Below are 12410 nucleotides of genomic sequence, written 5' to 3'. Positions count from 1 at the left end.
GTTCAGTGTAAGGAATTCCGGATTACTTTCTGTGTGTTCAAACGACACAAATGGTGGCCCAGTTACAATTACGCGTTAAAATCCATCTCGCATAATTTCAGGGTATTTGAAAACATGCATCACTGTGATTCCTTCTTGTTTATTTGCTTGCATTGTTTGAGAAGGTGAAGTTATTTTGAAGTTTTCAACTGACAAGTGCATGGCGTAAATACATGTCCGTTTGCCATTGAGTGTCAATCAAACCAACTTCTAGTTACTTATTTTATTGAAGCTATTTGTTATGGCAAAACATCGAATTACATTTTTATCTTACATCATTTTATATTAACATTTTATGTTGATTAAATCATTACAATTTGGCTATGATTTTCATCAATAATTCGTTGAGATCATTAAAAAATATAGAGTAACTGTCTTTAAATCGTTTATTTTGTTCCCAATAACATTCCCGATGGCTGTTATAAGAACTTTGAACGATGCAATGCGCTAAAAATTTTAAGAAGTGCTGACGTTGAACTGCTTTAACCTTACATTTTAAAGCGACAATATGACATATGCAAGACATCGATGGCTTTCATAGTTGTTTCTATATACAGTATATGGAAATGACACCGTTTATTTAAGTGCATTACACTGGTATATATTATCACAATCTTAAGTAGTGCGTATTAAAACGTATACTTGTTCTATCCAGCTAGAATTTGAAGTATTTTCGCGCTCTGTCAAGTTTGTACACCCTCCCCCCAATGCGAAGCAAAAATAAAAATCATATACTATTGATCGAAATTCCAAACAAAGCGTGCGCATCTCTGTTGAAGATCGCATTTCAATGCATACAAGACGTATTATTTGTTAATGAGACATTGTTCCCTATAGCGAACGAAGCTGAATTTTGGCGCATCTTTATATGAAAGAGCTACTTTATCAAAGAACTGTTATTGCATGTCACATACTTTATTGACATTTTTTATTTTGAACACAAAAACCAAATTATATATTATCATAATAATGCATCTTTGAAGGTACTCATCAAAGTGATAACGTATAAATTTAGATATGACAACATATCGGTATATGTTTTTGATTTTAAGCACAGAGGCCTGTTGGTCCACGGTCGCCCAAATCATTTTGGCCAATCAGAACACTGATCTTGAATCAGGGGAGAGGATAGGCTATAGTAAGTGGTGGTGATCTCCCTTTCTGATTTGAACTTGTTTAACAAGGGTTTTCAGAGAGTCCAGAGAATTTTATTCTCGACAGTATTTTATACTGACCAAAGCTTACATACTATAAAACAGCTGTTGTTGACCAGAGACTACGTTGCAGTTTAAGAGAACCGCGTTGCGTGACATTTAATCGTTTGAAAGTGCTCGTTTAGAATTTGTAATTTGATTTCGCGACGTTACCTATTTAAAAACTGAACGTTGTTAACTTAAACTTGTTTGGAAAATCCAGGTTCGGATTGTATTTGAATTCGGGCGTTTGTTTGTTGTCGTGTTGTATTTTGAGTTTTTAAACTTCCACAGGGTTCGCGGAACGATGTCCTTTGCCGGGAAGCCTTTTGTTTATTCTGTTTCAGGTGAAGAACATGTCTGGTGCAGCAGCGATGTTCGTGTTCTTATTGCCGGGGATTCCAATGTCCATCGTTTGAAGTCTGCGTGTCCTCCAAATGCAAGGATTGACTTTCTGCCCGTATCTGGTGAATAATTTTTAACTGTTTATAGTTGAGTGTGAGACCCAACATGTTTCTGTGGCATGCTGCTTTATATTATCCCTTTTACTGTCTTATAATATATAGTCGATATAAATTGCCGCCATAGTCTTTTGATGATTTTTGCGTTGGCATAATTATTTTAGCTACTGTCTTATACTGCAGTGGGGACGATTGAACTTTACCAATACGCAACACTTAACATCAAACAGCGTACTCTAACCCTTAACACCTAACAAATAACAACTTACGCAACGCCTTATTATCCTATATATTTCTTTAGTATCGGGGGCTGTCGCCCCCAAACCCCCGCTTTGTCGATGGTTGTAAACAACTGCGTACCGGTAAAGTTCAATCTAGCCCTGCTGTGTTTGTTGCTGCCTTTGGAAAAAAGGTTGCTAATTTTAATATTTATTTGAAGCTTTGTGTACCAAATAATTGTTTTTATGCCCCCGGTAAGATGGCATATAGCAGTTGAACTGTCAGTCTGTCTGTCCATCCGTCCGAACACTTTAATGGTCATAACTTTTTCAATATTTAACATAGCACCGTGATATTTGGCATGCATGTGCATCTCATTGAGCTGCACATTTTGAGTGGTGAAAGGTGAAGGTCAAGGTCATCCTTCAAGGTCAAATGTCTTATATATGGCATCTGTCCATCCGTCCGAAAACTTTAACATTGGCCATAACTTTTTCACTATTGATGATATCAATTTGATATTTGGCATGTATGTGTATCTCCTGGAGCTGAACATTTTGAGTGGTGAAAGGTGAAGGTCAAATGTCTAATATATGGCATCTGTCCGTCCATCCGAAAACTTTAACATTGGCCATAACTTGTTCACTATTGATGATAGCAACTTGATATTTGGCATGCATGGGTATCTCCTGGAGCTGAACATTTTGAGTGATGAAAGGTCAAGGTCAAATGTCAAATATTCCGTCTGTCCGAAAACTTTAACATTGGCCATAACTTTTTAAATATTGAAGATAGCAACTTGAAAAAAAATTATGCATGTGTATCTCTTGGAGCTGAATATTTTGAGTGGTCAAAGGTGAAAATCAACGTCATTCTTCAAGGTCAAATGTCAAATATTCCATCTGTCTGAAAATTTTAACATTGGCCATAACTTTTTAAATATTGAAGATAGCAACTTGATATTTGGCATGCATATATATCTCATGGAGCTGCACATCTTGAGTGATGAAAGGTCAAGGTCATCCTTGATAGCAACTAGATATTTGGCATGCATGTGTATCTCATGGAGCTGCACATTTTTGAGTGGTGAAAGGTCAAGGTCATCCTTCAAGGTCAAAGTTTGAATACATGTAGATGGCTTCAAAGCGGTGCAATAGGGGGCATTGTGTTTCCAACAAACGCATCTCTTGTTTTTTAAGAAATGCTTAAAACTCCACTGAATACTGCTTTAATACCCAAAAAGATATTTTACCCTGACAGTTTCATGGTATTTACATGTACACGTCATGTATATTATTACACTGATAAAACATGTATTATGTAATCAAGAAAAATACCCTTTCTGCTGTAACCAAAATGGGAAAAAAGATTGCAAATCCTGAAATTTGACGCAACATAGAACAAGTTAGATAAATATTAACAAAGATAAGCTTGCTTGTCTCGAACATAGCAATGATGACTATTTTACATAATATTCAATAACAAATGACAACTCAAGAAAAATTATTGCAAATGAAAACCAATTCCAAATGGAAGATCTTATTTTACTATGCAGGTGCAAAGTATGTGTCTGACCGGAAGGGCTTTAGAAAGCTGCTGCGTCAAGAGCTGATTTCAGGTTGTTACGACATACTGTACCTGCATCTTGGCTCTAACGATGTTTGCTGCAAGGATAGCGATTTCTACCGGTATGTTGAACAGTAATTTTTCAGTTTTAGTTTTTATTTAACCTATTTACCTTAGCTTTATTGCAGCGAACGCACTATGCTTATTGAGACACTCGAGTCTGTTCCTGGGAAGAACCAGAACTTGGTGTTTATGGAGAAGATAATGAGAACCTCCTAACTCCCTATCACTAGGCGGACACCACATTCTCTACACCATTATGCTTTTACATTGGCCTGTATTATTGAATGTCCACACCAACCCCCTAACTAGAAACCCTGGATCCGCCACTGAACAGCTTAGCAGCATGAATAAAAATGAGCTTGATCAACTTTCTTATTAGATTTTTTTGGATTGGCATTTTAATGAAATAAATTAGTTAAGTTAGTTTCTCAAATATTTTTGTAGTTGTTTGTAACTTTTTATGCCCCCAGTAGGGTGGCACATAGAAGTCAGTATGTGTCTCAGTCTGTCCGTCCGTCGGGAAAAAAAACCTTCAACGTTGGCCATAACTTTTGCAATATTGAAGATAGAAACTTGATATTTGGCATGCGTGTGTACCTCATGGAGCTGAACATTTTGAGTGGTGAAAGGTCAAGGTCATCCTTCAAGGTCAAATGTCAAATATATGACGTCTGTCCGTCCGAAAACTTTAACATTGGCCATAACTTTTTCAATATTGAAGATAGCAACTTGATATTTGGTGTGCACGTGTATCTCATGAAGCTGCACATTTTGAGTGGTGGAAGTTCAAGGTCATCCTTCAAGGTCAAAGGTAAAAAAAAAACACAAAGCGGCGCAATAGGGGGCATTGTGTTTCTGACGAACACATCTCTTGTTAATAATTGTTTGTGATGGGAAGATAATACAATGAGCAACTAATACTTATTTACTTATTATCCCTCGCCATAGGAGGAGGGATATTGTTTTGGGGTTGTCTGTCCGTCCGTCTTTCCATCTGTCCGTCCAGAACTTTTGTGTCCGGAGCCATATCTTGGAAGTGCTTTGGCGAATTTCATTGAAGCTTGGTATGAGTATATATATGGATAAGAGTATGATGCACGCCCAATGGCATCGTACACCATCTGTTAATAGCAGAGTTATGGCCCTTTGTTTCTTGAAAAATGCTTCTTTAGTGTCAAATATAACACTTTTGTGTCCAGAAGCATATTGGCAGGGTATATCAATTCAATGAATTTGCTTGTTATTTTTAGTTGTGTGACAGAGATCCTTGATGTTGTATTCAGTGTGTGCACTGAAATACACGTGGTGCTTTGCGAGATTCTTCCACGCGATTTTGATGTGAGAATGTTTCCCCGATGGCCACTCTCAGGGGCACAGTTGAGGAACTACTGCCAGTGGATAAGGAGCGCAAACAGCATGCTGTGGGAACTGAGTCACCATGTGCCTTCTGTGAGATACATGGACTATGGAGCAACTAAACAGGTATAGGGAAAGATCTAGAGTGAAATAGGAAGTTTCTCAGCAACTGTTGCATGGAATTTCATCATCATGAAACTTTAAATAAATATATGCATCATTATACTGCGGTGGACCAATCCCAAATTCTGTTCAGACATCCTTCTTTGCTCAAGAGATATGCCCCCTTAATTAGTGAAAATTGACTCATTGAGCAGTTTTGTTGCAATTACTGGTTTCTTAATAACTTTTACATGAAATATCATGAATTTTAAAATAGATGTATTACTTTGAGGTGGTACACTTGCACGTTTTGTTGGTTTCAGCTCTAGACGTAAAGCCCCATAATTAAAGATATATGTTTGTGCTGTAATCTGGAAGTTAATGAAATTAAAAAATAAACATGTATTATCATTTCTTTAGTAGTTCTTGCATAAGTTTCGTCAGGATGATCATTTTGGTCAGTTCAGAGTTGTACACTCTAATTGATTGAAACTAAAATATTTTTTCATTCGTTGAGGGAAACCAGTTCATTGAATTTGCTGCTTTAATATCTTAGTTATGTTTAAAACAAATTGGTACGGTAACTATCTATAATCAAAATTTAATTTTAAGAAGTCCCTGTACTTGACCCATGATGGACTACATCTGAGTGCTGAAGGGGCTAGGAGGTGTTTAGCATCCATACAGGACGACCTGCCAAACCAACTGTGTGTGGAGGCTGCTGTTCAAGATCCTACAGAATGGCCAGCTCTCTCAGCCACGGAAGTACCGGTTCAGGAGCATGACAGCACCATAGCACTCTTTTCGGATATTGTGCAGACTGTGAGTTTAGTGCTACAACAAAGTGGACTGCATTTATGAGCCATAAGCAAATGTGATTTATGCACAAAACTGCAATTCCGCATCAGGCTAAAACCTTAACATTGGCTCTAAAATCAAAGCGCTTCCACCTACAAATATTCATAACAGTTTGATTTTGCTGTAATGTTTATATTTTTGAATAAAATAAGCCGTTTAAAAAAATGTATAATACCTGTATTATGGTTAAATAAATTGTAGGGAGCTCAACCAGAGATTCAAGACAAGGTGGATGCAAGTGAAGTACCAGTTCCCAGGGACATTAAGTCTCAGACACATAAAATAACGGTAACTTTTCTATGCATTTAATCGTACAGATATTTCATCATTTTTAATGAACATTTATAAAGTGATTGCAATCCAGTATTGATTGCTCATATGGCTTGTTACAGCCTATAAATTAATGTTATGTCTAGAGCCGTTAAGCTGGGCACCCTGTCATGTCTCTTTTTAGCCTCGCCTTTTTGCCCCTGATCAGCACCATAATAATAAATGCCCTTCATTATTGGTAGCTGTAAGGCAATAGTTGGACTGCAGGTCATATACTTCTAAAGCAATGCCTTTAATCATCTAAGGCATTGTTTGTCATTAAGTGGTAAACATAAAAAGTTCAACAGATGTCTTTGTGTGAAAGCCAGACCACAGAGTTGATGTCATAACCATTCAGTTATATCAGAACATAACATTCTGTAATTGTATAAAAGATAAACTAGTTAGTTTATATAATTTTGTTTTCCATATTTTCACACACACAATTCATTCTCAGGTTGTCACAGCCAGAGCTAAGAGGTCTGCAACCAGAAATACCAAAAGATATGGAAAGAAGGTAAAAAATACCGTTAATTTCAGATAACCCTCACTGTTTCATTGTGGAAATGTCCTACTGGTTCTTAAAACTAGGGTTTTTTTTGTTGAAAAAAAACAACAACAACCAAACTTATTTTGAAAGTAAAATATAAGTAAAGACCATATTAGTGTTATTATTTTGAGGACATATTTCCTTTCTGTTGTATTCTGCATATTATTATATAATTGTTGTTATTTTTCAAAATGGTCAACTTTGGTGGATGAGGTTTTGCACTTATGCCATGTCTGTACATGCATGTGTAAATTGTTTCAGTTGGCAAAGAAATGCCACACAAGGTATATAAAGCTTGATTGGTGCATTTGTTATTGTTGACTTTTTTGTTTGCATGTACATGCATTTGTTAATTGTTTCAGTTGGAAAAGAAATGCCACAATGTTTTATGTGCTTCCACCTATAACTTTGAAACTTCATATGTAGCTGCACCTTGATGAGTTATACATGCCACACCCTTTTTTGTGTCACTAGGTCAAAGGTCAAGATCACTGTGAACTCTTAAAAATAATAAACTGCACCTGCAGCCGAGCGTTGGCACCTGCTATGCGGTGCTCTTGTTTTTATTCATCATCATGTTACTGGTAGTGAAATCTGTGTGAAATAAATAGCCATAAAATACCGATAGGGAAAGCACAGTAAATAAATGCAGATTTATACATGTTATCAAGGAATAGGAAGCTTGTTTGGTGCATTTTGTTTTGTTTTTTTTTGCTTTCGTTGAAAAAATCTATTTGTTAACATTTACATGTATTATATCCTTTAAGTCATTAATTTCTGGCACATCTTTTTATGCCGCCGAAGGAGGGCATATAGTGATCGGACTGTCTGTCTGTGACACTTTACGTTTAGGTTTCGAAAAATGCTCATAACTTCTATGTCGCTTCAGATAGCAACTTCATATTTGGCATGCATGTGTATATGGACAAAGCCTTACCATGCGCACACAAATTTTTACCCCTGTGACCTTGACCTTGAACTTAGGGTCTGCGTTTAGGTTTCGAAAAAAGCTCAACTTCTATCAAGCGTTTATAGGGGGCATAAGTCATCCTATGGTGACAGCTGTTGTTAATCTATATATACATAAATGTAATGCATTCTTAACTAGTTACATAAAAATCACCGTTCTTAATGAAATTACATACAACATAAACATATGCCAACATAAGGCACTCATTGTTGCTTTATTTTTAGACACCCGAACAATATTTATTAGCGAGGCTGTTTTCGGAGAAAACCCTAGGTATTGTCATAGCCTGCTCGTCGTCCGCCGGCGTCATGCTAAAACCTTATCATTGGCTCTAAAATCAAAGTGCTTCCACCTTCAACTTTGAAACTTCATATGTATATGCACCTTGATGAGTTCTACACACCACACCCATTTTGGGTCACTAGGTCAAAGGTCAAGGTCACTGTGACCTTTAAAAAAAAATCTGACAAGCTTTCGCAGCCAAGCGTAGCACCCGTTATGCGATGCTCTTGTTTTATATTAAAACTTGCTGCATGAATGCTATTACTGCAGTAACTCTCTTGTTAGTTTCATGTCAAATAGGTTTAATCGTTTTGTTAGTTTTATATTGACGGTCATTGGAATTAGTGGTCGTCCAATATTGTCCGGGACAACAAAAATATAGTTTAGACATAGTTTCCCTTTTTTACTGGATGGCAATTTTTAGCCTGAATGAATATTAATTTTACATGATTGTGCATTCACAGACACTGCATTAATGATCCTGTTTTTTGTCATGCATTAAAGGTCATGCTGCAGTGGATTTGTTTACCTTGACATTACTGAAGATGTGGCTGTTTTCCTGCCTGCATACAAGTTGAATGGCTTATGCTTGGTACTAATTTTATGACAATATGCTCCATACTTTTTAACACTTTCCATCTTGACAAGTGACATAAATATTTCTTTCATAGGTATTTTCATTACTTGATTTTAATATAAATCAGCAGAATGTGTGTTTGATTCATCTGTGTCCTATTTTTATGTATCATAATATAGTAATAATTGGTTCAAGCATGAAAGACAATGATTGCCCTGCTTATATGACACTATATATATGTAGCATGCCAATTGATCTGATAGCATGGCACAATGCTATAAACAAATTTTATGTTTTCATTAAAAGAATGAATTTAATGAAAGGGATGTATTCACATTATTTCAAATCATCTCCAAAGGTATACGCTTTTCAAATTATATAACCGGTAGTAATTTGTAGCATTTGTACTGGTAATATGGACTGATAGCATAATAACTTTTCAGAAACGCAAGAAGATGGAAGTCAAGACTGGTAAGGTTAAAAGGGAGAAACCTACCATGACGAAAAAGAAGAACAAACAGGTAAATCAATGACAGAAAGTATTCTTTCTTGTCAGATAAACAAAACTTGTTCAAGAAGATCCTTTAAAACACACATTCATCCTTTCATGTATGGTCATTTAGATGTTCTACAAATACAGTAAAACCAAGCTTTAAAGACGACACAAAGGACCTTATAAAATTAGTCTAAATAGTTGGTATTCTTACAATTCAGGTATAATTGATTATCACCAATAACCTGTTAAGCGGGGTTTTGGTGTATTTAAGTCTTCCATGTGCAAGCTTTTCAGGACCAGTCCTGGGCCTGTATTGAATTCATTATAATGTAAAGATGTTCTAAAGTATGAACCAATTGTGGTACATGTTTTTGTTTTGTTTCAATTTCCATGAGTTTTTCACAAATATTACTTAGATGCGATTTTAGAATCCTCAGGCTGAGTGGTATTTTTTAGGTCCCTTGCTACAATTGCCCAAACTGCAGGGTGTGCTGTTCATCGGAAGATGCCATGCTCGACCATTTTATAAGGAAGCATTCATCGTGGAAAGTTGATAGGCCTGACACACTTTACAATCAGGTTTTTAAATGGAACACATATTGTTGTATAGCTTTATGTTATGTAAATATACTCTATGTTTTTGAATGAAAAAATATAATACTTTTTCTCCCCTAACAGTTTAACCTGAGGGAACTTATGGTTTGCGCTCTGTGAGTCTGTCACTTTTTCTGGATCCTGCGATAGCTTTAAAAGTTCTTCATATTTTTTCTTGAAACATGGATATATGGCAATATGGACATTATGTACGTCATTTCATTTTGTTCCTACGTCAAAATTTCTGGTTGCTATGGCAACAAATATATATAATGAAAAAAAATCTGATAATGGTGGAGCCTGTAGGGGACATACATTGCTTAGCAATAGTCTTGTTTTTCTAGTAAGTATTGTATTAAAGGAAGGGTTATTCTATTATAGGAAGATGAAATCAACGTGCCATCCAACATCCATTGCCACCGAGACACTGAAGAGACGCCCCAACAAGATGACAATGCCGCAAATGAAGATCAAGTCAATGTGCCATCCCACTTCTTTTTCCAACGAGACACTGACGAGACGCCCCAACAAGATGTAGACACTTCACAGCTTCTTCTTATTCTTTCAAATGACGTTGAACTTAACCCTGGACCGGTGAGATATTCCTGCCTTATAATAAACAATATTAGTGGGCAAGTTCCTTAAGCAGAGGAATTTTAACCTTGTTAATGTTCTATATATATATATATATATATATTATATGTGTGGTTAGGGTAATTTGAGGAAGGTGCTTGTTTGAAATTATTATCTCATATATTGACCATTTTCTATTTGTATGCCCAAAGATCAAATGATCGAAGTATATTGTTTTTGGCCTGTCTGGTTGGCATTGTGTGTGTCTGTCTGTCCCAAAACTTAAACCTTGGTCATAACTTTTGTAATAGTGAAGATAGCCACTTGATATTTGGCATGTATGTGTATCTCATGGAGCTGCACATTTTGAGTTTTGAAAGGTCAGGGTCATCCTTCAAGGTCAAAGGTCTTTTTTTCTAAAATAGCTGCTGTGCGGCATAAAAGCGCAGTAGGGGGCATTGGGTTTCACAAACACATCTCTTGTTTCCTCTGTAATTTAGGTAGTCAATTAATGTAAAAAATGATGTTAATCCATTCTGTTTCCTCTGTAATTTAGGAAGTCAATTAATGTAAAAAAATGATGTTAATCCATTTTGATAGTTGTTTTCATTTTCTCAAATACTACTACCATAGTAGTATATTTAAAAATAAAAAACATATGATTGCTTGTTTTTATACTCGTATATATCTTATATATTCACTAAGCAATTTAATAACAATACAAATGTTTACTTCCACAGACTTTCAGTTGCAAGTGGACATCATGCTTCAAGAAATTTATTAATTATGGTGAACTTAGTGCCCATATAGTATGTCACATAGAGGGAACAAATAGATGCCAATGGGAAGACTGCCATGAATGTTTTTCAGCTGTAAGAAGATTTGAGCTGCATCTTTTGAGACATTTGTATGATGTAGGTAATCATTTGTATATTTTCAGTATAAACTGTACAGATGTGTTAATCATTGTTAATTGGTGTTTTTTTAACTGTTACGAGAAAAGAATTGGCAATGTGTTGTAAAGTTGTCGATTGTACATTTTTAAATGCATTTTTATGTAAAACATATTCATTCCAAAGAGATATTCCTTTAAGGTTTTAGTACTTTTGATTGCACTGCTCACATATTTGTGCCCACAGAACAGCGAGATATTCAAAACAATCGATGAATGGAAAAACACGCTAACTGATGGGAAGATCAATGAACAGACAACAGATCTGCATATGTGTCCACTTCATCTGGTAAATTGTCTTGTTCATGTTATATAAAGCATTTTCATTTATCTCGAAATTTTATTTAATATCTAACAAGTCAATGTGTTTTTCATTTCCTACCATTATTACAGATGTTCAATTGTTTGTTTATCTCTAAGTGTCAACACTTTTGTTCGATTAGAACATACTGCTGATACTAAATGAACAAATCAAGATATGGCCATGAAATTGTTTCTCAATTGGTTTCAAATATGTCGCAATTTTGAAGTTTGTCTGGCGATCCCGCTCATTTGAAGATAAGAGGATTCAGTTGAATACTTTTAAAGATCGTATATGAAAATCACTTATATGCCTTATTTGAAAAAGACAAAATTATTTGTCATTATTGAATTAAAAATTTCAGAGGTCCAAACTGATGCTGCTCTTATTTGATGAAGATTTCTCCATTCCAACGGGTTATTACACAATAGAGGAACACTACAAATACCTGGAATTGCTAAGTATACGTCTTCCTTCTGATTATGAAAAAATTAAAAATAACTTCTTACTTAAAAGAAAATATTTAGGTGAAAACTGGGAAAATGATGAGGGAAAGTGTCCAACTGTACAGTTTAATACTGCTGCTGACTATAGTCCTACTCCTAAAGATATATATACTGTAGCTAGTTATAATGAAAATAATGTGTTTGTCTCTACATCTAGACCAGAGTTGTGCAATACATACTTCTCAGGAACAACTTTAAACAAAGGAATGCGGAAAAGAAGAAAATCAAATGAGAATGTTCAATTTAATGTTGACAATAAATTGTGGTCAGATATATTGATTGAAAATTTAACAAACTGTTCAAATGCTTTAAAATTGCAAAATCTTGTATTAAAAACTTTAGCAGAAAAGGGTTTTGTTACATCAAAGAAGCAATCTTTTTTTAAATTAGAACAAGAAGCTTGTAGATTATCTGCACATAACAACTGTACAACTGGAACCTTT

General features: G+C 35.4%; 1 protein-coding gene across 3 annotated transcripts; it reads left to right on the top strand.

The window, feature by feature from the left end:
- The first annotated feature begins 1187 nt into the window (after positions 1-1187).
- Positions 1188-10120, top strand: LOC127877294 (uncharacterized). Of its 3 annotated transcripts, none has more exons than XR_008048350.1 (9): positions 1188-1699; positions 3468-3600; positions 4792-5023; positions 5612-5821; positions 6059-6145; positions 6624-6683; positions 8473-8560; positions 8989-9066; positions 9498-9568. XR_008048350.1 is itself a non-coding variant. In XM_052422982.1 (9 exons), the coding sequence occupies exons 1-8, from the start codon at positions 1540-1542 to the stop codon at positions 9044-9046; spliced, it is 963 nt and encodes a 320-aa protein (XP_052278942.1). In that variant the 5' UTR covers positions 1188-1539; the 3' UTR covers positions 9047-9066; positions 9498-9620. The 3 variants fall into 3 exon arrangements, 1 of the variants encoding a protein (XP_052278942.1); XM_052422982.1 differs by lacking the exon at positions 8473-8560 and adding an exon at positions 6978-7000 and having other exon boundaries at positions 9498-9620; XR_008048351.1 differs by lacking the exons at positions 8989-9066; positions 9498-9568 and adding an exon at positions 10017-10120.
- Positions 10121-12410: the final 2290 nt, after the last annotated feature.

The sequence above is a fragment of the Dreissena polymorpha genome, chromosome 4, assembly GCF_020536995.1.
Source record: "Dreissena polymorpha isolate Duluth1 chromosome 4, UMN_Dpol_1.0, whole genome shotgun sequence".
NCBI classification, from domain to species: domain Eukaryota; kingdom Metazoa; phylum Mollusca; class Bivalvia; order Myida; family Dreissenidae; genus Dreissena; species Dreissena polymorpha.
Note: the sequence above shows the minus strand (reverse complement) of the source record. Positions and strands in the feature narration are given on the sequence as shown.